This window comes from Colossoma macropomum, unplaced genomic scaffold (assembly GCF_904425465.1).
Source record: "Colossoma macropomum unplaced genomic scaffold, Colossoma_macropomum, whole genome shotgun sequence".
In the NCBI taxonomy this organism is placed as follows: domain Eukaryota; kingdom Metazoa; phylum Chordata; class Actinopteri; order Characiformes; family Serrasalmidae; genus Colossoma; species Colossoma macropomum.
Window position 1 is genome coordinate 20,983,304 of NW_023494795.1, and position 26,974 is coordinate 21,010,277.

Here is a 26,974-nt window from a genome sequence, read left to right on the forward strand (position 1 = left end):
TAGGATGTGTGATGGTGGAGGAGGAGTTTTGGGCTTGGTCCTGGGCCAGGCTGATGTTATTTCCAAACTAGAAATTCAGAGATGTTGTAGGAATCTCAAATAAACCAGATTATACAACCTATTTTCTAGATTAATTTTACTTACTTTAAAGGGAAGTATATATATGTATATATATATATATATATATATATATATATATATATATATATATATATATATGTATATATATATAGCTGCTGTCATAACAAAACCTCGTATGGTAATAGTAACTTTAAAGGAGAAGGAAAATGTACCTTTATTGTAACTCAATGGAAACAGACGTGTAATTTTGAGCCATTTCTTTTGATCTATTTTCAACATGAAATTTACACAAAATGTAAAGGACAAAAGGCAATTTTCAAATTATTGTTCTGATAGCATGATATATATATATATATATATATATATACTTTATACTAATTACTGCATGGGTGATTATGTTTCAGCTGGCAACAAGTTATTTAACCCTAACTGATGCAGTCAGTAGCTTCTCATTTGTTAAACAACCATGTCGAAAGACACATCCTGTGGTCGTGGAAAAGATGTTAATCTGTTTCAGAAGGGAACAGCATCAAGGGGGCATGCATCAAGCAAAGAAAACATCTAAGGAGATTGCTGAAACTACTAAAATCGGGTTAATAACTGTCCAATGCATTATCAAAAAGTGGAAGGACAGTGGGGAAACATCATCTTCGAGGAAGGAATGTGGTCGGAAAAAAATCTTGAATGATCGTGATCGGTGATTACTTTAACATTTGGTGAAATCAAATCGTAGAACAGTAGAACTCAGGGATATGTTTAATAGTGAAAGTAAGAGCATTTCCACATGCACAATGTGAAGGGAACTCAAGGGATTGGGACTGAACAGCTGTGTAGCCTTAAGAAAACCACTTATCAGTGAGGCTAACCAGCAAAAATGGCTTCAATTTGCGAGGGAGCATAAAGATTGGACTCTCAATGGAAGAAGGTCATGTGGTCTGATGAGTCCAGATTTACCCTGTTCCAGAGTGATGGGCGCATAAGGGTAAGAAGAGAGGTAGCTGAAGTGATGCACCCATCATGCCTAATGCCTACCGTACAAGCCTGTTGGGGCAGTGCTATGATCTGGGGTTGCTGCAGTTGGTCAGGTCTAGGTTCAGCAACGTTATGTGCCCAAAGAATGAGGTCAACTGACTACCTGAATATACAGGACCAGGTTATTCCATCAATGGATTTTTTCTTCCCTGATGGCACAGGCATATTCCAAGATGACAATGCCAGGATTCATCGGGCTCAAATTATTAAAGAGTGGTTTAGGGAGCATGAGACATCATTTTCACACATGGATTGGCCACCGCAGAGTCCAGACCTGAACCCCATTGAGAATCTTTGGGATGTGCTGGAGAAGACTTTGCGCAGTGGTCCAAATCTCCCATCATCAATACAAGATCTTGGGGAAAAATTAATGCAACTCTGGACAGAAATAAATGTGACATTGCAGAAGCTTGTGGAAACGATGCCACAGTGAACGCATGCCGTAATCAAAGCTAAAGGCGGTCCAACAATATATATATATATATATATATATATATATATATATATATATAAGGAGAGAGAGAGAGAGAGAGAGAGACATTGCACCCTCTGGTTTCTATCATCACCACTGTACAGGAATCTGACTTGGTAAGTTTCTCCACAGTGACGAAATTCCTTCTCAAAATAGGCACAAAATATAAATAAATAAGGTGAACAATCTTAAAATATTCTTATGATAATCTCATAATGAGAATTTTAGATAAATACTAGATATATTAACTAGATTTAAGATAATTTCATTCTGCAAGATTATTCTTGCAGTGTTAAGACAGACAGTCTAAAGATCGATCAGTGATTAAAGTCAGACATCAGACAATACGTAGTGTCTGATTAATAAAAACTATTATAAACAATTATTATAAACATGTACATTTTTATGATAATAATTTACATTACTTAGCAGACACTCTTACCCAGAGCTTATTACAGTGGTAGGTGAACGTGGCATTAGGGGTCTTGCGCAAGTGTTCTTATAGATATAGCATTGGCATATGTGGGCTGTGGTGTTTTCCACTTTGCTATCCATTTGCATAAGTTGAAACGACTGAAAATGCCCAGGACTAGTGGCTACACGTGTCAGTATGTGTAAATGCTAAAAATAGGATGCTAAATTTATTATCATCAATAAATTGTCCGGCGATATTTCACCCCAACTACACACAACTTCATGGTTCAGCTCTCCTGTTTCCTGGATAAAGCAAAACATATAACCTATTATATATAATGTTTCTCCATGTTCATCACCCATTTAATAGCTTCTTTTCTCTAAGTAGTGCAAGGCCAAGGCTAGAGATCTGTACAACTGACACAAATAATCATCAGTTTCATTAACAGCAACATCATTCAAATGACTTGTTACGTGTATTGTTACTGCTGCTGCTCAGTGTCACGTCACAGTCCTTTGTGTACATATAGCATCTCTTCAATAGAAAAGATTAGCCAGTAACCTCCTCAGAAGACATTCATCTAACAACAAAAGGCAATATTATCAAAGTGCACAAATACCCAGCTCAGACAGCCTCTGTAAGACTCTAGTGACTCATATGTATTTTCATTTAAATTCTCTTTAATCCAACACTTCATTTCATCCATTTCAACAAAAAAGTGATGCATCATCTTCACATTTTGTCTTTCTTTCAAGTACAAAATCTACATGTTCATATTCCTAACAGAAACAGATGGACTAAGCGGTATGGTAAGTGGAACTGATAAAATAGACAATGAGTATAGAAGCAAGGATGTTTTAATGTCATGGCTGATTGGTGTACATTACTGTGAAAAGGTTAGAGACCATGCTTTATTTATTAAATTTCCAATTAAAAGCCATTAAGCATGAACTTCTAACAGAAGTTAACAGAACAATAATTTGTGTTTTACATTCTAATAACTTATTATTTGAACGAACTCAACCTGGAAACTGGTAAATTAAAATATTTATTAAAATATAAAATATCATTTTTACAGTGCAAAAACCATATTTAACAGAAAATTACACAAAAGTCTCAAAAGGTAAATATAATGATACAGGTTTCTAGCATTTGCCTTTGTTACAACGTCCATTCTTTTCAGGAGTTTCAGTTTTTCAAAGAAATCTGCTGGGATATTTTTCCACACCTTCAATGACGCTGGAAGTTGCATTTTCTGTCTTTCACCATCCAAGTAATCCCAAACACATCCAATGATGTTGAGATCTGGACTCTGGGATAGCCGGTCTATTGTTCAGAGGACACTATCAGTTTTGATATTTAAGTCCAGTTTATCTAATAGTGTCAGATTTGGTGGTCTACCAGGTTGTTAGGAGTCCCATTTCTCTATATCTTTTAATTTTTTTTAACATGCTTTGACTTATGTTTCTTTGTCTTTTCGCTTCCTTAAGTAAGATTTTATGTCTAATCTAATGGTCAGTTTGACTGGAAATGTATATATATACGTACACTTCAGAGGTGACCTGAATAACCTGAAAAAACTTGTAGACAGGTTACTGGAGAAACAGTATTTTTAGGAGTGTTTATAGTAGCAGTGCCCTTCAGATAGGTGATACACTATTGTTGTCCTCTTGGCTAGTGTTGCAGCACCTAACACTGTCAGAATAAAATCTGGTTCAGTCTCTTGGTGCTGCATTCTGAAAGCTAGTGCTCTTTCCAGCTGCACTGAAAAAAAAAGGGAATTCATTATAGATCAAAATAAAATTGGCCTGTACTGCAACTCAGCTGCTGTAGAGTGAAACTATAAAAATACACAAAGTTGACATTTTGAAATGTCTTCAGCTCTAAATCTGGCATTTTGCATTGCATGTTGGTGACAAGCAGCTGTGTGAGGATGCACAGTAGCTGCAGAGTAAAAAGGTTGGCTAAATTTACCTTTGAAAACAACACTGTGTTAACACTTATAACAAATGAGTAAATCAGATTGATTACTAGACTGCAAGTGTTTAACAAGCTACTGCATCTACAACATTATGTACAGTTTCCTGTACTGCACTTCACTAATGGCCCTAATACAAGAAAATATGAAAAATGTGCAATTGTTTTTGTTTTTATAAAGCTTGATACCTGAAAATGACTCCGTATTTATTGGATGTTTCATATTAATCTTTTTAATGTGTCACATATGATACTGTTGGCATAAGCAATTCTTTTTTGATAACACTAAGACTTTAACTGATAGTAATTAAACCTTTTAAACCTTTTAAACCTTTTATGTTTTTAACTTTGACCAGTACATTGGTGTACTTAGTCACTGATTTAAACTTTAAAGTTTAAACTTAAAGTTTTTTCCTCCAAAACCAAAGCTTTATATTAATTTTGTTTCTATTTTTGTTCTGACATAAGATCCATTTTTTCCTTTGCCAACCCATCTCACAAATATGATGATTGCATTATTTTTAATTCATTTTTTAATCTAATTTCTTTGTTACAGAGCTATATGTTTCAGGCTCATTTGGCATGGTGATAACAGAACACCCAAAAAAGATTAATACGTTTTTTTACTCAATACCTACAGTTACAACATTGACATTCAGTGTGATAACACACAAAATACTTTTTCTAAACACAGTAAATTGTCAAATATTTCTTACAAAATTAATTTAACTCTGTTAATTGCTTCTATTTGGCAAGCTAGTTTTGAGGAATACTTTTGTGTTTTGTGTTTTTTGAGTGATCACACTGAATTGTACAGTAAACACATTTTAAGACACTTGCATTTCACTGACACCCCAGGAGGGGGCTTAATACAAGCATCCCAAAGGACACAGCAGGAGTTCTTGGTAGCATATTTGATGCATATGGCAGTCTGACACATTTGCAAAGCTACAGTAGCAAAACTTTGGCTAGGACTGATGAGAGATTTGTGAACACTTTCACCTCCTAAATATCAATTTATAATCATCATTTCGGAAAGAAAACACAAAATAGGTAAAACAAAATCTTTTGAAAAAGCAACCTGGTCTCAAGAAAATTGGTAGGAAGGCATCTGAAAATCATTTACAATCAGGATACAACAAGAGTAAGAGGAGTAAGAAAGCTGATCATATTTTTTTTATTCTTTACTCACTGAACACTCAGAAAAGGTTAGTTGACAGGGTACCCAGTAAAAGCAAGAGTAATGTCATTTACAATGCAAAAGACAGGACAAAAAGCGTGCCAAACAGAACCTCTACTAGCAGCCTGTATCACAGTACTTCCTTATTGAACTATAAAGTGGTTTTCTAGCTTCAATGCTTTATATTTATTTTATACTAACTTATTGAAAAAGCGTATTTACAGCTGCAAAATCTAAGATCAATTTCACTTCCAGTAAAACTATTAAATTTGCAGGGATCTTTTTCCACACCCTCAAATTTCAGGCACAGAAGTTGGTTAAACTTTCTGCTTCTTGCAATCCACGTAATCCCAAACACATTCAGTGATGTTGAGGTCTGGACTTCGGTGTATATGGTCTATTGTTCTGAGAAAATCAACAGCTTATTTGTTTGATTGGCAAATTTTCTTCTTTATTGTCTACACAGCTACACATACTTTTAGACCCACAGTGTTGAGTTGTTGTCTCACAGTGGAAGATGGACAGAAACACCTGAGACCTTTTTCAGATCTGAAGTAAGAGTGGAGCTTGATTTTCTCCTCTCTCTCAAAGATGAAGACTTTACTGTTTATCTGACAGTGGCAGTTTTGGTGGTCTACCAGGTCTTTCATGGTTGTTTGGAGTCCCATTTTCTCTGTGTCTTTTAATAACTTTTTGCCCTACAGTTTTGGAAACTCCTGTTTTTTAACTTCTTCATTCTGTTATGTAAGTGAATTATCTTCTATCTAATCTCCTCAGAAATATCCCTTGAAAAATTATTAACTGGTATTTAATGGCTTTTTTGATCTGGAAGTAAAACAGATGAAGTGTGGTCTCTGACTTTTGCAGAGTACCGTACATAGTCTATGTATTCAGGTTATTTTCACCACTGCTGTTTTGCCTGTTTGTCGTTTTGTCAGGCTCAATTCACTAACTGTTACCAACATTTTATCTCTCTCCTCTCAAGTCTTGGTCAGTAATAACCGGTTTGTGGAACAGCAGTAATTGCAGTATCTTATAACAACTGCAGAACATGGTGTATTCCTTTAGCACACTCTAAGCATGCAAGCACAAGCTGAAGAAATTTGCTCAAAGCAGAGGAGTGATGATTTGCTTCTATGATTCTTCATAGTTTTAGCAAAGCTGAATTATTTATAACTGTGGTGTATCTCCTTGACAGCTAGAAGTGATTCTCAATTGACACCTCAACAAAGCAATAAATTAAATTCAACATATTAGGGCATTCAATAACTTCAATAACTTAAAATTCTCCCTCAGATTCTACAGCACTGTAAATTCATGAATTCATGAATGAAATTCGTGAACTAAAAAATTGTGCTGTCATGAGACAAAACATATACTTTGTGCAAAGTAATCACAGAGAGATGCAGGTAAAAAAGCAAAATCATTAGAAATGAATTCATTTTTTAAAATGCCACTGTCAATTTTAGATCAATTATACACTATATGCCCAAAAGTATTTAGTTTTTAGTAAACTTTGCTACTATGGTGCTATGGTACTAAGGTGCACCCTCTTTCGAAACAGACATTCAGTTTCCCACACTCACAGCTTGTATAATCTCCATAGAAAAGCAGTGTCAATAGAATGGGATGCTCTGGAGCAGCTGCACATGAGCCATGCCCAATGCCAAACATCAGCTACAGGGGTATTAAGCCCCCAGCACTGGGCTGTGCAGCAGTGGAACTGTTTTCTCTGGACTGAGGGAGCTCCATCCAATACCTTTGGGATGAGTTGGAGAGATGTTTCTGATCCAGACCTAATCATACAACATCAGTATCTGACCTCACTAATGCTTGCTGAATGCAATCAAATCCTCACAGCAATGTTCCGGTACCTAGTGTAAAGCCTTCCTAGAAGAGTAGAAGCTGTTACTGCAGCAAAGGGGGGACAAACTCTCTATTAACACCCATGATTTTTAGGAGAAATGTTGGACGAGTCGATGTCTGTAAAAACACTGGACATACAGTGTATTTTCAGTGTATCTGTAGATGCATAAATGCACATGTAAAAAAAATTTCCTACAATACTACCTAGAGACAGCTGCTAAGAAAACTTCACCAATCTTCACTTTCATTCATTACTTTCATAATCATCTATAATCAATCACAGAGTGAGTGTATGTTTTCAGAAGCATGTGTGGTGCTCTATAAGTAACACTCACCACTGTAAGTGACCATCCTAATGGTGGAGTCTCCCTCGCCAAACCGTGTGATGGGGGTAAGACGCACCTCGTAGGCTTCGGGCCTGATGAGCTCTGTCAGGTTGTACGTGATGAGCTCTCCTTTCTGGATGGGACCTTCCACAGGAATCTCCTGCTCCCACCACCTCTGCTGCCCTGTCTGAGGAAGAGAAGCAAGATTACTGTAGTTAGAATTGTACTTGATTACTTGATTAAAAAGGCATTGATTAATATTTACCTCAATAATGAATCTGCAATGATTTGTTCTACATGATGATAACACATTTAAAGTCCTCATAGAGTCTTAAAAATAAAAGTTCCTAAATGGTTCCTGGTTTAGGCGTCTGATTAGAGGAAAAAACAGAATCCTTACACTATGTGGAGGTTCATCAAACTTTAAAAAAGATCTTCACAGCTGCAATTCCAATCCATTTGAAGTGCAGTGATCCACTGAATCCACTGAATCCAAAGATCTATTGAATCGATTTTATGGCATCACTCCAAAGAACACAATGAGAACCCTTTTTGGCACCTTTTTTACTGAAAAGTCTTAAGACTGAAAAAGTCTGAAGGTCAGTCTCAGTTATATGCATTTTAGAGACATGTTAATGGTATTAATAGTGTATGTTTTTTTTAATAAATGTATTTTAAATTTCAAACCAGGTTCTGCATGGTCAAGTCTATTTTGATGTTTGGCTTTAAAAAAAAAATCTTGAGTAAATTTGTTACTCAACTACTCGTCAAATTGCTAATCTACTTTATTATTAATGTAATTATTAGTCCCTGGCGATGCTACAGCCATCCATGGCCAGGAGTCCTAGAGAGCACAATTGGCCTCGCTCTGGGTGGGTAGGATGGCCCCCCTTCTCCCCCCATCACCTAACACGATGCTAGTCAGCACAGGCATCTGTTAGCTAACATAACAGAACTGGCGGTTGGTCCTTTCCTCCGATCACGTTCGGCTGTCCAATGACGTTGTGTGAGCGGCATTTCAAACAGATGCGGTGGATGGCTTCACAGGTCTCGGAGGAAGCCTGTGCTAGCCTCGTTCTCCTAGCGTTGGTAGTATCGTGTGATTGGGAGAGTCCTAACTAGTAGGTGGAATTGGACACGACTAAACTGGGGAGAAAATTGATATACATATATATGATAGTGAAAGCCCAGGCACATTTTATTTTGATTTGATTTGGTTAAGTTTAAGGTCAGGGTTAGATTTAAAAGAATCTGTTACATTCAACTCAAAACTTGTGTTTTTTTTTGCTATAAGAACAATAAGTAGTGAAATGTAGATGAAAATGTCTGTTTCCTGTCACAGTGTTAACATGGTACAGCAATGTGTGGATTGAGTTGTACAATTCTTATTACTCTTAACTGTTCTACTCAGTTGAGGTCTCAGTGACAGTAAGACTACAGTTCAGCCTTGCATAAGATTCAAACAACAAAAAGATAAAGAAAAGTAGGTTCATATTAGAATGAAACTATACAATCTAGGATACCATCATTCCAGTAATCACGACTTTGGTGCTTAGGCTTATTAATTGAAATGTATTCTTCAACAAAGAAAAAGAAAATGTATCTACCAACTCCTGCAATGTCTGAATAAGATGTCCTTCATCAAATACAGAACATATTGTTTAAAAATGTGAAATGTTTAGATTTTATTACTTTACTATAATAAGATGGCTTTAATCTATATTTTATCTTCTCAAATACACAGCCAAAGGGATACCAAAGACTTATTTGTGAAAAAGAATGCTTTCCTTTGCAACTGATTTCTTTCTCAAAGCTGGTTTCATGGCCTCCACACAAAGTATGCAGTGGGAAGAACAAGACTCAAAAGTCTGTCATGACAGCATAAGTCCATGGCCTTGTGGTAAGGAACAAGTGCTAGATGAGGCAGAGCATGTCTCCAGCTGGAGGACATAAAAACACTGCATCACCAGTGGATCAATTGTTCCCTTCAGACATGTCAGATGATGGTTCATCACAAGGCCAAGCAGAACCAAGCCCTGTGGAGAAAATTCCTTTCAATACACTATGGCATACGCCTCTCCAAGAGACATGCAGCCATTGATGCAGAATTCCATTTAAAAACATCTTTGGAAAATGCTGTTGCTCGTGATGACAGTCATTCAATTGGAATAAGAGTTGGAAGGAAAATAAGAGCAAAGCAAAATTCACAAGAAACCATGAAGGAGAAACACAAAAAATGGACATCTGCTTTCTCAGAATGGCACCATGTTTCCAAGGAAACGGGAATGGAACATCTGAAATTGGCCAAATTACAAACAAATTACTAACAAATTACTAGAACATAGCAACATGATGTATGAATAGATGAACTGAAGATGATGGTTTTGATAGTTTTGAAAAGTGATAATTTCCTCCAAATTCATCATGTGATAGGTAGAGGCTCCGATGTGTCTGACTATCTTCTACAGGTCGGTATAGCAGTTTAAGCTAATGTCAAAGTTTTTGTATATTTTGTCCATTGCTGTTCAATACAAACCAATGATAAAATAAATGAAACATTCCTGACATTTCACTGATTCAAGAACGTTATTTGGTTGCTGTTTAATGTTTATATGTTAAAAAACTAAGAAAGCATTGTCCTTTGAAATGATAGTTTTTGCAAATATTTTTTTTGTTGAGTTATCCGCCTGAGGGATGCAGGAAAAAAAGTTGTTTCGAGCAGATATTTTAACTACATAGTACATACACTCGTTTAAGTGCATCTTAGTCAATGTTTATTAGCAATTCTTCTGTCACTACAAACCACAACAGTGTTTGATAAATAATTTAATGTTTACTTAAATTAAGTAAACTTAAATTTAACAGTAAAATTATATGGGACTCTTGTAGTAATAGCATGATCTTTCCTACTGGGCATAACTGAAGTTATTGCAAGTGAAGTGTAGGCAAAGTCGTTAATTCTGTATATTCAGTGGGATCATTTGATAATTTCATTGATTTCTAAATTCTGACATGCCGCATCTACTTTCATGTCATGAATGAATCCACAAAAACAATTTAACTACTGCTCCAAATTAGAATAATAGATAAGATAGTTATAGATAAATTATAACCATGTCCACTGTGTTTTCACAGATGATTCTTATTTCACATAATGTTCAACTTTTGCTTTTAACAACATGTGCATAAGTTTAAGCTGATTTTATAAAGCTTATGTTTGGTAACCAGCCACAGTGTCCAGTGAGCAAAGCAAATTGACTCATTATATGCTAATATTTAGCTGAAGAAAAAAATTGCAGGCCAGAATTAAGGATAAAATGTAAAAATGTAACAGGCTTCATTTTAGAATCTTCTACAGCTCCGTTCTTCATTCAGGACACACTTCTTAAGTTTTTTTATTTATTTATTTATTTTTTTTAATTTAAGGCTCCTAACTTCTCCTAACTCCAATTGTATAAGACCTGTAAATTGTACAGGACTTGTTTCTATAATTGAAAACAGTGATTACACCATGTGAACAGCAACTTTTGCATGGTAGCGTATACTTTGTGCAACTGCTTATGGCCAAAACAGCCATTTGCTCACTTGCTCACTATTATATGGACCCATTAAGCTGAACTGGAAGTATCACCCTTCTACAAAACAAAGCCAGAGAAAATTACATGTCATGTTTTTTTTCGTCTTCTTCTTCTCCTTTCACTAGTGTAGCATTAGCATTGATTGAACGGTCTTTCTGAAACGGAAAGCTGGTCTGGTTGAAATAATTAGTGGTGATGCCATGAAAGCTCACACAATTAGACTTTTAATTGGAGTTAAGATGCAAAGGCATTCAGAGATAACAGCCTTTGTTAGCCTGGGTCCACAGGTAAATGGAAAAGTGTTGTTTTGTTATTGGTAATCGCCCACATAATTCAGTGGCTAGCCCATCCTTTCACTCACCACGCACATTCAATCCTGCCTCCCTGACTGGAATAAGAATTAATTGGATCTGAGTGTTTAAAGTGTGCGCACAGCGGTTGGGAGCAGATGGTTTTGTTAAATGCCAAGGCTTGGTGCAAGAACAATACGCCATCAAATTTAAATGGAGTAAAATGGTCTACATTCCACGTTACGTTGTAATGGTTTTCTAATACGTTCTATTAGTTACCCTACAAATGTTAATCATGCAAAAACAGTGTGATGTTTAGCTGTAACTGGTCCTACTGAGATTCATAGAAGCTCATTTCTTGGCTCACTTTCTATCTTCCACGGGGGGTCTTAGTCATTGTTGTAACCACCCTGTGTGCTAATAAAGATCTTTGATTTGTTTTCCCCAGATGAATCCCTATCATCCTGTTTTCTTGATGAGCCAGTTCATAAGAACTTTATAAGAACTCAGGAGCAGAGGAATCTGATCAAAGACAGTGCCAGCAGAAGCGAGCGAGACTGTGCGCTAATCAAAGTGTCTTCGCTGCGATGGTGGAGCCTCAGCCGTACTGCCCATGTGTAATTAGCCTGTTTGGTATCGATCCCGCTCTCTGGAACCCCACATGCCCATCCACAACTAACTGACAGATCAATTGCTCGAGGAGCAAGAGCAGGAATAAGGGGGTTGCAGGCAAAGACAAGGAGAAAAGGAAAGAAGGATGGCGCAAGAAGAGCAAGGGGCCAATGCGAACCTGGCTGGAGCATGCGATAGCGAAGGTGATTCTTGCTTTGTTGGGGCTGCACTCAAGCCTTTCAACTAAGGCTTCATTTTCCATTCAAGCCTGCCTCTCAAAAGGCCGCCGCCGATAACAGAAAAATCATCCATTATGGAGCGGCAAAGCCCAGCAGCCTTCAGTATTAATTCAAAGGCAGTGGCGAGGGCAAAATGATAATGATTGTGGGGGAACTGTGAGGAACAGGCTGCGGAGAGCTATAAATAGCACTGCATCCCTCCACGTGCATGGCTTCTGGTTGCCGTGCTACAGCACAGTTTCGGGCGCCTGGGGGTTGGAGACATTTATTTATTTACGAAGAAGAAGCTCCTTCCACTGCAGCAGCCCTCCTTTCTCATTCATGTTCAATCATTCCAGCTCACTGCGGGGTGGGGGGGTGGGATGGTGGAGTTGGATCGTTGATCATAGCGAAAAAAAGGGGTCAAGATTCAATTTCTCTCCACGGACAAAAACATGAGAAAAAAGAGCTCACCTTAAATCATGAATGCTACAGATGAGCTCAATGTTCTTTACTTGCGCTGACTTTTAGCCTGTTACTGACTCAGAGAGAGGTCATACGTAGCAGAGTCTCTGCCTTAATTGCCACGCGCCTGACTCCCACAAGAAGCCGAGAACATGCAGATGAGTGTATAAATGTATGCACTGAGCTTTCGTTCAAATGCTGGAGGCAGATGTTACAATTTTTTGGGTATTTTTATTATTATTTACTCAATAAACTGATTAAGCACCTTGAATGTTACAAGAATTCCTTTAGTGCTTGGGCCCCTATATTGCACTTTGGATGCTTTCTGCCCTAAGAATTTGCCTCACAGCTTCTCCTTGCCTCTTTTTCGCTTGACTGATGATTCTGCACCGCAGCTTCCCATTTCACATTACAGAGCTCCTTTGGTTGCACTACACTGGCAAAGGAAACTATATTTCATGCAAAGTATACTTCCAATATTACAGCCTAATGAACACAAAGATTTACCTCTTGATTACATCCACCCATGAGAAATCTCCTACTACCTTTTAGAGAGAAAATAGCAAAACTATCAGAGCATGAACAAAAATCATTTCTGACATAAAAATACTAATATAATATCCCTCACATTCACAATTTCACAAAAAAAAAATTATAACAATAACAAAACAGTCATATAAAATAATGTTATTAGATCAGCAGTAATTACTGCTCAAGGATAAAAACTGCATCCATATTTCTCTTCCCTCTGAGGTACAATGCTGTTCCATCTGATTAATCCTCTTTCCTTATCTAGAATTAATGCTTCCTACTCCAAGTTTTAAAGTTTTATGACTTGCATTTAGAACATTAGGCTAAATGATAAATTATGCTATTCGGTTTTACCTTCTCAACAATTTAGTTCGAGTCTCCAAGTACAAAAAGAAGCAGTCACGATTTTTGATATTTGTGAGGACACTGAAACTTTCCAGATTAACTGGCCTCTGTGAGTCACAACATACAAACACACAAGTATACAAATATAGAATTTGCCTGTGATACAAATATGTATAAATATGTATTAATGAATTAACTAATATTCTGTGGTAAAGTGGTATACACACTGTATGGGCCATATTCAGAGTTAGAGACTTAAAGGACCCATATCATGAAAAACTGAATTTGATTTAGCATGCAAACAATGGACTGTTCAATCCACAATCCATACAGTTCATATATTGTCACAAAAAAACGTACATACATTTACCTACATACACCTATTCATCCTACAGCAGTTTAGCTCTGCCCATGCACACTGAAGTTATAAGGAGTGTTTCAGCCCAGGTGGCTTTTTGAATGAGGCACAACACATGGCAGCTGATCAGAACAGAGCTTATTTGCATATATCAATCATAAAAACACAGTAACAGGGATAAAGAGAAATTGGAAAATTGTGTAAAAATGAATCACAGCTGTTTTTCTTGAATCCACACAAGATCTCAGGGTAAAAAATAAAATATGAAAATAGAGGAAATAAGAAAAACGTAGGATGTGGGCCCTTCAAGTCAGCCGCTTATGTGAGAAAACTTATCAGACTCACAATATATAAGTGCTTAAGTTGAGTTTTTGGGCAACTCAATCATATTGTTGATATTGCCCATATGCAGTTCATGCCTCTGAGCTTGTGTAAAGCTCTCCAAGCATGTGCATTTTAGCCACCTTCCACTGAAACAAGCACTTACCTTGAAACTTAAAAACTTGGGCAACAGAAAAAAAGCAGATCATACTTTATTAATGCATTACAATGTAGCCTAAAAGAGACTGTCTAAAACAGATTTAGAGGAAAAAATCACTTTTACAAGTGAATCCACTATTTTGCAATATGAATAAATGTAAAGCCATTATGCCAATTATAATAAACTTGTTAGGCTGCCTATCATATGTGCCTAAAAGCAATATTACTGTATTTTCAGTGAAAGGTTAAACAATAGAAATAAAAGGTCAAAACAGAATTTAGGTCACTGCTAGATGTCTAAAAAAAAGATTGCAAAGCTAGGAAGTTTAAATTCCCCAGATATCAATCTGACTGAAGGTCTTTGGGAAGTGCTTGAACAACAAGTGCGATCCGCAGTGGCTCCACGTCTCAACTTACAGGCCCTAAAGGATCTACTGCTAACATCTTATTGCCAGATACGACAGGGCACCTTCAGAGGTCTTGTAGAGTCTATGCTTTGGCGGGTCAGAGCACATCTGTATTTTTTAGATGCTAACAAAACATAAGTGCCTTTATGCAAGAAAATATTTTAAAGAACCAGAGTTAGTTTAGTCCAAAAAAATTTATTTTTAGTTAGTAAAGGCATTTTGAACCCATGTTAGGCCTTTAGCTTAAAATATTGCACACAGAATTTAATCATTCATACATTTCATAGAAATGTAGCATTGCATAAAAATCCAGAGCACCCTATTCTACTGGAAACACTTTCCTATCAGGATAATACAAGCTGTGTGTGTGTGCAGGTGAATGTTTGTGTCAGCAATGAGTGCATTTTAAAGTAGCTGAATGTACTAATTAAAAGAGGTGTCTGGATTATTTCGGACATATTGTGTATAATAGTTAGACAGTTCTACAACAAAGACTCAAATTTAAAAGCATAGCTTATTTCCCATAGTTTCTGCACATATACTGACATTTTTTCCCTCAATAAAAAAATGTTTTCTTTCCCCCCAAGTCTCAGCCAAGAAGTGGCAAGAGAGAGATGAAGTGGCTGCCACTCAGTACTCTAACCCCAGCCATCAATCACTGTCATGAGCTTATCATTGGTAGACTGTACCTAAAGAGAAAAATACAGAGAGAGAGAGAGAAGAAGGGAGAGAGGAAGCGAAGGAAGGAACGAGTAGTATTAGTTACAGCTACACTCAGAGTGCCTGCCATGCTGCAGTGGGTCGAGTCATTACGCGAGAAAGGAAGAGAAACATTGGTTGAGGATGCATTTCTCGTACAACTGCTGCTCCTGATAGATCTTCAGTGTTTCTGTAGCTCAATCTCTACTGAGACTCTTAACGTGCTGGTGCAAGGTCAAAGGAAGCCTGGCATGTTTTCAGAAAAGGCAAAAGCGAAACAGACAAGTAAACAAAACAGGGAGAAAATAGTCATTCATTTATTTTACCTGTCAATCAGTGCAAGATGTCAGAAAAAGGAACCCACACTGCTCAAAAAAACCCTTCAGTTGACATGCAAAAAAAAGGATGGTATCTATAGGCATCTATTGACTGACAGATTTGAAATTTTTGTCACCAATAACAATTTTACAGAGCTATTATTCAGGTAATAATAATAATAATAATAATAATAATAATAGTATTTTTGATTATTAAAAACATCTGACTGACATGATTGGAAGAACTGCTATTATGTAAAAAAGATTGAAAAAAGGTAACCATTGATATAGCTGTTATAAACATGTTTACTCACATCCTACAGTCATGGCAGGATCTAGAGTGAGTTTTGAAGACTAGGAAACTGCCCTTCTGATGATGTATCTTAAAGGTGGGAGGAACTTTTGAAAAACTAATACTGCTTTGGGGTGGGTTTTTGGTGGAGGGCTGTTTGTTTGTTTTTTTAGCTGGTGAATGCAGAAGGAAGGCAGATGACCAACATACTGCAGCTGTATAACTGAAGTGACTTTCTCTAAATCATCATTACAATGGAGAGAATGGAGAGAATACTCAAATAATGACAGAAATGACTTGTGGAGGACAACAAGCTAAAATCTAAAATTAGCGAGGTAGCTACCAGGCTATATAGATATCTTGCCTCAGTTTTTCTCCTTTTCTCTGTCTGAAAGGTTAAACAACGTTTGTAATCTTTTCTTCATGATTTTGTCTGACAACCAAAGTAGGAGTCACATTAATGTTAGCTTTGCTGTTTTTGCTAGCCTACAGATAAGTGGATAGTCCAGCAATCAGGGTTGGTTGAGATTACAGGGATTCCCAATGGGTTGTATGATACAATAGAGTAATGCATGTTGGAATTGTAGTCAAAGAACACTGATGAACAAAAATTTAAAAAAAGGATATAGAATTGTGGATTCTGTCAAACCGATAAAGCTGAGGGATATAATGCTGCACTGCAGAATACTGCATAACACACCAAATAATATATTACACTCTTAAAACTCGTATTTTCCATGTAGTTACCAAAGAATAAGCCCTACACTGTGTAAATATAAAGGAGCTTAAAGGTGCCATAGAATGCATTTATTCTGCGTTTTAAATTGTTCTCTGATGTCTACATAGAAAGTATGTTATTTTGGTTGGAGTAAAAATTGCCCAGATGTGACTTTACATGCCCATTTACAACCCTATGATTTGGCCCTAAAATGAAACAGGCTGTTTTCCCTTTTTTGGTGGGCTCATGAATAATTTGATGAGCTCTGCTCCGATTTGCACAGTATGGCTAGCTACTTACAGGTTGCTGTTGGGATTGTGGGTTGTGATGCTAATAAAGTTGGAAGTGCTCCTCTCTTCAGTCTCTTCAGTGTCAAACACTGAGGAAAGCCTGCTCAGTATTGTCCAAAGTTTGAAAGACTGCCTGGAGTGAAATGTGAAGAGCAAACTAACAACTTTGAATTTTGAGTTTTCCTGGATTTTGTAAAAGGCATGGGTGCTGAAGTTGGCTTCTTATTTGCCTGCTTGTTTTGCAAATTTTCTGTTCTCATTTGGTTACATTCTGATACCATTTAAGCTGTAGCATTTAGGGTGGGAAAAAACTTTCGAATATGAAGCTGGCGAATAGGACCTTGGTTGGGCCCTTGGAAAGGGTATAAAAAGTGCTGTCATCCCCTTCATAGCTGGTAATGGTACATTTCTGCACGTACACCATTTTCTTAGTATTGCTTCGTTATCATAGTAAATTTGGGGGCGTAAATATTAAGTCAAGACATAACAGTCTAGGATTTAGGAACTGGCTAATTTTACAAATTTGCAAATGCAGGATTTGTATTTGAAGGAGTGTTTGATGGTTCATGGTATGTCAGTTTTATGTACCAAACTCTCCTCATTCTACGATGCTAGTGTAAATACAGTTTTCCATTCTATGGCATCTTTAAAGATTAAGGAGATGTTATTTATAATGCTGGAATTTCCGCTGATGTCAATAAACGTTGGCCAGTTTTATCAGCCACATCTTCAGCTGGCTCCTAAATTTTACATGAAGAATATGAAATGGTTTAAAATATGTGAGATGCTGATGTTGTTTACCTGTCGTATGCCAAGGCGATATGCCATGATTCGGTCTACTGCGTCAGGGTTCATCTGGGTCCACTGCAGCTTGTACCCATAAACCCGTGGCCGGTTCTGCCATAGAGGGCTGTAGGTGTCGTAGTAAAACTCTGGAGCAAATGCTTTCCCTGTAGAGAGAAAACAGGCTTTTCACCACCCGTCTCACTACCTGAATGCAAATATTTTCATCTAACACACACTCATGTATAACCCACGCTGAAAGAAGAGAATCTCCGGGACCACACTTTTAATCAAAGAACATGTCAGAAGCACATCAACTACATAACAAGCTTTTAAAAAGAGCTGTGAATGGTGTCAACTCAAAGGGGCCATCAGTAGCCGACATGAAAAGGATGCTGTTCTACAGGCGAGTCCATGTCACAAATGTCAAACAGTGAGCTTCAGAGGACTCAGCAGCAGCAAGCTTTTCAGATGCCATCGGTTCATTTCCATCGAATTCCAGTTGGCCAGTTGGTCAGAGCGTCCAAGAGACTTATTGGGTTCATGGTGGGTGTTGATGACACCTCAGATAGAGCTGTGAGAGAAAGCAGCGCAGGCACTGACATGGAGAGATGAGAAGTTGCTGATCTCCGCAAGCAGCCTCATAAACCTGCCACTGGTGTTTATGTCAGCCATGACTTATTAAGAGGCTGTGGTGGGCCAGACACTTTTTAATGATCTGCAGATTTACCCCTGCAGGCTGAGAGGAGGGCCATCTCGATCCCATCAGGAGTCTGCCTGTGCACATCACAAACGACATACACAACAAAAGGAAAGAGGGAGGGAGGGAGGGAGAGAGATAGAGGGAGAAAGGAGGGCAAAAAGGGACAGAGGGCGGACTGGTAGACCAGAGAGCACCAAATGGGGAGCAGTTTTTCAAGCTTTTGCAGAGGTGTTGTGCCCTGTGAAATGGCGCAAAGCACCAAACAGCACCTTTTGATATTTATCAAGTTTGTTCTTGCTTACCGAATATAAGAACTTTAGATTTGTCTATATTTCCATTATATGGTCATTTTTCCACAGTACAGAATATTGGCAGGAGCTCACAAAGTGATCTGCAGAGATTACGCTGATAAACGCAATCAGTGGTTCAACTGGAAGAAATAAATTTTAAAATTTTGGTTCAAACAAGAGAAACATTTATTTTTTTACTAATTACCAATTAGTACAAAGATATATGAATGTGAGAGTAAACTATATGTAATCTTTTTACATTTTTAACCTCTTGTTTCAGTTTCATCAAGTCACATACGTCGGTGACTGAATACACAGTAGCCTTCTTCATTTTCGCCAGGCAATGTCTCTAATCATTGCTCTCTTTGTAATTTATCACAATACATATTTATAATTTGATACTGAAAAGACACAAACACTGTATCTTCACATTGAAACAGCACATAGGTTTGTAAGTGTGTGCAATCCATTTAGACTGGGGACTGATTTGAAACTTGCCACATAATGTGCTTTTAATGGAGGTGGGAATTGTAAATGTAATCAAAGGGAATTTATTATGGATGAAGGACGCTCATTGAAAAAAAATCAGGGTTTGAATTTACTTTATTCAAATGTGTACATAATTTCTACATTAATAAAACATGTTACATCCTCAAAATTCTGTTTTCCAGTTTACTTACTTTTATCAGTAATTGTGTTGATGTTAATATACACTCATTGGCCACTTCATGGGAATACCATTTTATTTCCAGGTAGGATACCCTTTGCTCTCAGAACAGCTTGAATTCTTTGTGGTATGGATTCAACAAGGTGCTGGAAACATTCCTTAGCGGTTCTGGTCCATGTTCTACCACATCTTAAAGTGCTCTGTTAGTTTTAGATCTGGTGACTGCACTGAAAAAGTGGTTGTATATACATGATTTAAATGTGTTCACTGGTTCCACACAATTGAAATATGCTACTTAAATATGTTAATTAAATTAAGGAATTTAATTAAGCACAAACAAAGTTATGACACTGAAAAATTTAAATAAAAACAAAATGCAATGATTTGCAAATCATTTAAACCCTGTATTTCATTAAAACTGCTTCAAAGACAACATATCAAATGTTGAAATTGCGAAATTTTATTGTTTTTTGAAAAATATATGCCCATTTTGAATTTGATGCCAGCGACACGTTCCAAAAAAGCTGGGACGGGGGCAACAAAAGGCTGGTAAAGTTGTGTAATGCTTAAAAACACCAGGTGGTTTACTGGCAATAGGTCAGTAACATGATTAGGTATAAAAAAGTATCCCAGAGAGGCTGAGTCTTTCAGAAGTAAAGATGAGGAGAGGTTCACCACTCTGTAAGGGCCAAAAACCAGTATTTGCTGGCCGTGAGCTTTGGGTTCTCAGGCAGCACTGCATTAAAAACAGACATGATTCTGTAGTGGAAAGCATTGTATGGCCTCAGAAAAACTTCTGAAAACCAATGTCTGTGAAAACAGTTCATCACTGCATCCACAAATGCTAATTAAAACCCTTAAACGCAAAGAAGAAACCATATATAAACAGGAACCAGGAATGCTGCCACCTTCTCTGGGCCTTCTCTGCTGCCATCCAGACGACGTCTTTTTCAGGGAAGGCCTTGCATATTTCAACAAGACAATGTCAAACCACATTCTGCATGTATTACAACAGCATTGCTCCGTATGAAAAAAAGTCCAGGTGCTAAACTAGCCTACCTGAAGTCCAAACCTGTCACCACTGAAAACATTTGGCACATTATAAAATGAAAAATATAACAAAAGAGACCCAGAACTGTTGATTAGCTGAAATCCTAGGTTAAGCAAAAATGGGAAAACATTTCACTTTCAAAACTACAGCAGTGTCTCCTCACTCTGCCCCCGTCCCAACTTTTTTGGAACATGCTGTTGGCATCAAATTCAAAATGGGCATATATTTTTTTTAAAAACAATAAAATTTCTCAGTTTCAACATTTGTTATATTGTCTTTGTGCTATTTTCAATAAAATATAGGGTTTAAATTATTTGCACATCATTGGATTTTGTTTTTATTTACATTTTGCACAGCGTCCGACCTTTTTTGGAAATGGGGTTGTACTTACATATAGTAATTATGTTGACATATTTCATTCATGTGGAACCAAGGTAAACATTTGAATAAAGAGAATATAAAGCAACCTTTAAGCCACCCTTTTTCAGGAGGCCATTAAAATACACTGAACGTATTGTCATTTTCATGAAACCTGCTTGAGATGACCTTTTTTACGCTGGAAGCTGCTACTGGAAAACTGGCAAATTGTGGCCATTAAGTGATGCACAGGATCAGCAACAATACTAGCTTGATTGGTATTCAGAGGCCCAATGTGCACCAAGTAATCATTCCCCACACCATTACACCACAGTTTGGGCCCATGGATTCATGGTGTATATGCCACAAAACTGACCCTACCATCTACATATCACTAGAGAAATCAGTTAATCAGACCAGGCAACATTTTTCAGTTTTCATCTGTCTAATTTTGGAGAGTCTGTGCCTCTTTAGCCTTAGATTTCCAATGTGATTATCTGCTGTTGTGGTTTATCCACCTTAAAGTTTGATTCTTATATCACTACTGTTGTAAAGAGTGTTATTCGAGTTACTGTAGTCTACCTATCAATTGCATACTACTCTGACATCTCTCACCAACAAGGCAATTCCACCCACAGAACTGCTGTTACTGGATGTTTTTGTTCTCTCTAGAGGCTCTGGAAATCCCAAGAGATCAGCAGTTTCTGAAACTCAAATCACCCCATCTGGAACCAACAATCCTGCCATGGTCAAAGTAACTTTTTCCAACAGGTAGTGTGGTACAGTTAAGTACCTATGCTGAATCTGGTTACCCTTCTTGATGGGGTACCAAGCCTGAATATCTGGGTGGCTGATAATGGTGCAAACCTCTGATTGGTCATGCAATTGGTCATACAAGGTGTCAGTGGAGTTAAATGACCACCAATTAAAAAAAAAAACCTCTCTCAAAAACCAAACAAAGAACAAAACAAAAACAAATGCTGAGTAAAAGAAAAATCAGAACTCAAAACTCCTTCATTGTTTGTACTGTTTTTTGTGTTTACTGTTAACACTATGTGTCCACACAAGTTCAAGGGAACTCCCTCCACTTCCTTGGTTCTGTTATGCAATGGGAAACAGACACAGGTACTTGACCATGGTATGGATAGTTCTGGGTTCAGATTTGTAACCGCACCATGCTGTACTGTACTGTCTGGTGGTAAAATGCCATTAGATCACATTTTTTTCCCTATTCTCATCTTTGATGTGACCATTAATTGAAGCTCTTGACCTGTGTCTGCATGATTTCATGCATTGCGCTGCTGCTACCTGATTGCTGACTGGACCATTTACAATATAATTGACTGAGCAGATGCACAGGTGTTCCTAATAAAGCAGTCAACGAGTATTTTCAAGCATAAACAATGTACACATTTGAATCAAGTATATTCAATGCATCACTTTTGTGCATGAAGCCGTAATCCAACAAGATACACAAAACAGAAAAAAGATAATAACATGAACACTCTAGAACAGAATGGTGCAGAAACATGGGTAACCTGGAAACAAGACCTTCACAAGGACTAGCTACAAATAGGAAGCTTTTCTACCAAGGTTAATGAGTGACATAATGAGCTACAGGTGTCAGTACTCAGGGGAGGCAGAGCGCTAGGAACTTAGAAAGATGTGTTCCTGACAGAATTGTTTGTTTTCTGTGATGGTTAACAGCAGAATTGTATCGGATAATCCAAATTTCCAGCAGCGGGGCTGGTGACTGCATTGTTCTCTTGCTAATTAGCCATTACAAGTCTAGAGTCTTGTTATTAATTCAATTTACTTTACATAATTATTTAGATGCACATAACTAGTTACATACATACATAGTTACATTTACATTTCACTGTATTCTTTATTAACAGTTTTAAATCTGCACTTTTTTCCATTTGTTTCAATATCAATTTCTTTCCACAAAACAAGACTGTCTGCACAACAACTTTTGATTAAATTCAAATCATAATAAAAAATGTTTTTTTTTTCTTTAATACTTACAAACAAAATGTAGTATGGACAAAAAGGTTAGGACTGCGGACTGTACTTTCAACAGAATTTCTCCACTTCTTTCAATGAGCTATGAATACGTTATGAAACAAAATGTATGATGGCATAAAAGGGTTGATATAATTAGCACTGATAAACACAGCACATTGTGATCTGTATGTTTTAGCACATCAGTGCTATTTTTTATATTGCATCGCGTGTCTGGTCTGTTGTCTGCCCCACATCTGATCAATATGAGCCAAAATTTGTTCCTGGGGTTCAGAGAAAACACTTTCAGAAAGAATAAGGCCATCAAATGAAGAATTTGACAAGGAACCGAGGGCAAAACAAGTATCATTTGCGATTCATCCCTACCTTTAGGTCGAATTCCTACCTAACTGAAACAAAAAGGTTTCACTCTCATCTTGATTCAGTCTAGCCACCCACATGTCTGGCACTTTTTGTTTCTTCTCAGAGAAGTACTTTTAAGATCAACAAGCTTCAAAAAAAGGGAGATGATATGAGCAGAGAATAAAAACTGCAATATCTTTTGTCACTTTACTGTTTAAAGTTTAAAATTCCCAAGATCTCTATGCTGTGAAACTTCAAAAACTTCAGTTGCTACCATATCTTAATGGATTTAAAAAAGTGGATCATAAAGTTCATAAAGCGATGGAGATGAATGGGATATCTCTGAAAATGAGACTAAAACATCTTTATATCTTTTATTTATTTGCAAAATCCTTCATTTGTCCTCAGAGATGAGAGCTCTGATAAATTTAATTCATTAACTACTCAAACTGCTCATCATTCATTAAGGCAGTACAAGTACAAATACACCGTTTATCTTTTAAAATACATTTTATATCTCTTCAAATATCATAGCCTTTAGGCTTGGGGTGTTCACAATATCTTTAATATGAAATAAGTGCTTGATATTGTTTTTGTCCTGCCAGCTCTACAAGGCTCTGGACGCAATTTTGAAGAACTCCTGGGGAGAGGAAAATGCACAGAGTAAATCCCTCTGCGTACCTACAGCTCACTGCATGTGTGAATCACAGTTCATTTTATGTGTCTGGCTCCGTTTGGCTGAAAACAAACACTATTATTCAGTGCTACTCCTCAATGCAAGCAGAAAAGAGAAGCCTCATGGGGAGTTCAGGCTGTGTGAGTGCTTTGCTGTGTTTGCTATGTTTGGGTATACGCAGTTAAGTGTTTATTACATCTATTTTGCAGATGCAGTGAGGTCCTCAATGGCTCTGTGAAGGCCATTGTGTTATTAGAAGACTTGTTGACTCTATTTAAAGGAATGTAACTGCTCAAATAGAATGTTTATGAGGAGGAAGTAAGCAAACTATGAAGAAGAGAGTGGGAGTTGGACATAAACACACGAACTAAATTCAAATAGTGAAACAGCCGCTGGTAAGTGTTCATCTCAGAATGCGTTATTACTTTACGGCTTACAGATTTAAAAATGAAACAGTGCGTAGGCGAATAGCAAAAATAATAGTCATGCTGGAGACATTATTAGACAATGCAGTGTACTGTGTAAACATCTGAAAGAAACATTGTAGCATCATGCCACTGGATCACACTGAGTAGGAGGCTCTATAGGTGTGGCTATGCAGAGAGCCATGTGAAGAGGCTCATGAGTGGCACGCACTCATTGTTCAGATGTATTTCATGGGCCTTTTCTGCTGGTTTAATAAAAAAGCACTTCTCGCAGCAGAATCATGGGCTCCCCATGTCCTTAGCTACTTTAAATGCCACAGTGGAGTCAGAAGTGGGATAGTACTCCCCCAGTGGTCTGAAAGGGAAAAGCACTTCAAGGAACGTCAAGGCAAATGGTGAGAGAGGCAGTGTCCAGTGAAAGTCTGTGATGGCGGGAACAGCGCTGTGGGGCTTCATGGGGAAGATGGCATGGTGGCTCAGCGACAGAGCCGGAGCGGGAATGCTCAATGACGGAGCCAGTTCAGGAAGGCCGGTGTTTAATAAAAGAACTGTTCTCACTGCAGAATCATGACCTCCCCTGTGCCCTTCTCTACACTTATGCCAAAATATGTAAATCCATTTTTCTGGGTAATACATGTTTTTTTGTCTAAAGAATAATTACAGTACATTGTGATTCTATGTGTGCCACTGATGGAATTTAACAACTTTATGCAATGGCTGGACAGCATCAAAATGTCAGAAGCCTGTCTTCTAACACACTGACATTTCAAAAAACTGTTTAGTTACATTTACGTTTATCTGCATGTATTATATAGTTATACAGAGTTTTTTACTGGCAAAACACACTCACTGCCCAAATAAGGGCCCATATGGAAAGCTGAATTTTCCTCACATTTTTTTTAAATCAAGAAGACATTTTGAGTGTATTGATTTTGTGACGTCACAAAAATCAACACATTTGCTTATACCCACATCACACTGACATTATACGGAGTGTTTCAACCCAGGTTGTTTTCTCAATTAAAAAACACAATCATGTCCAGTAAAAATGAATTATGACTATCCTTGAAATGTGAACCCACACAAGGGTTTTTAGGTGTAAAAATAAAATACAAGCACAAGAAAATGCTGGATATGGACCCATGATACAATTTCCTTGGTTGCCTAAGACTTGCATAGTACTCTATGTAATGAGCATTCTAATAAATAGAGAATAGATATATGTTTGATGATCATTACTGCTGGTATACATGTACAACTTTTGTGATTGATCTGTCAGAATGCCCTCTAATCACAATTACACAGATGTTTATTGTCCATCACATACGTTTTCCAGTAATGTTTCTAACATGTTTGTTTTTGTCAACATATGAGGAAATAGTCACAAGGTGGCTATTTAAAAGACCTGAAAGAAGATATGTCTCACAGTAATATTCCTGGTAAAATCATTCCCCAGCAGTGTACAGATCTGGGATTCAGGTTCAGTGCACCAGCTCTGTCTGGCATTCTTAAGAATGCAGAATGCAACTGGCATTCTCTCACTGGAAGAACAAACATTCCCCTGTTGCTAAGCTACATATCCATTAAATGGACATCTGCATGGCTGTGTGGCACTGTCAAGCGATTAGCGTGCTCCTGCTAATCATATTATGAAGTGTGGTTTTGCGAAGACACACAGAAATTGGAAGACACTAATATTGTACAATATATGCACCATATTATGACATTACATAAATTTAAACACCAAAACAATTTCTTAAGTAGTGTCTTTTTGCTCATGCTGCGTGCCACAATTTTGTTGGGAGGAGGGGAAGCAATCATTTGTGTAACAGAGTGTGTCTGTGAAAAGATTGATGACTGCTCTTAAATTCAGCATATGTCACGCTACTGCTTCACTGAATGCTTTATTGACTTCCAGTCATACTATCTCCACACAAGCATTAACCAGCGGATGTATCTAATTACAGATAATTTACCTTAAAATGGAAACTACTCTAGCATCAAATTAAAGTCACCCCTATAAAACAAAGCTTAACGAAATAGGGCAGGATCTAAGCATTTTTAGATAAAAATTCTCTGTGTGGCTGTTGCAGTTGTAGTGGTGAGACACTTCAAGTGGGGGAAAAAACAAAACCTTTTTTTGAACAAATGAAGTCAATGTGCTAGACTGAGCCACTCAGTATATGTTGCCACCTTGGCAGGCCTAAATGTCTATTGCCTTCAATCCAGCACTGCAGATGTCCACTCAGTCTGGCCTCTAGCACTACTGAGCGTGTCCACTGTTATGGCTTGGCTTGGCCTCATGCCTGCCTATACAGAGTCTGCCCTTTGGCATGGTCTGCTAAGCAGATTTACCGAGTGCCTTCTGATCTTGGTTTAAGCAACTAACCGTGGCACATCTCAAATGCCTTGGCTTTCTTACCGTGTCCATAGTTTGACCTGGGTATGGGCATTTTACCAAGTTTTGCTCTTTGAATACATGTATTTTTGAATAAATGCATTTTTGAGGATATAGTATTCAGATACAGATGGTCATTAATAAGATATTTGTTTATTGCATGCAGCTAGAATAAGAGGTGCTGTACCTAATTGAGTTGATTTTTCTTTGTGTTTTAGGCATATTTGATTTAATTACCAGCTGAACGACAGAATAATAGCTCAGAGTTACACAACTTGCAGTGTACAAACTGTAAATTATACAGAAGC

At 37.4% G+C, this 26,974-nt stretch overlaps 1 protein-coding gene across 1 annotated transcript in view; it reads right to left on the reverse strand.

Moving 5' to 3' along the window:
- The window catches only part of LOC118815593 (MAM domain-containing glycosylphosphatidylinositol anchor protein 2-like), a 219,062-nt gene that overhangs the window by 19,524 nt on the left and 172,564 nt on the right, over window positions 1-26,974 (reverse strand). Inside the window, exons 10-11 of the mRNA XM_036581820.1 lie at window positions 17,751-17,899; window positions 7,359-7,536 (exon numbers count right to left, since the gene is read on the reverse strand). Coding sequence (XP_036437713.1) covers window positions 7,359-7,536; window positions 17,751-17,899 — 327 coding nt within the window. The remainder of the gene's footprint in view (window positions 1-7,358; window positions 7,537-17,750; window positions 17,900-26,974) is intronic.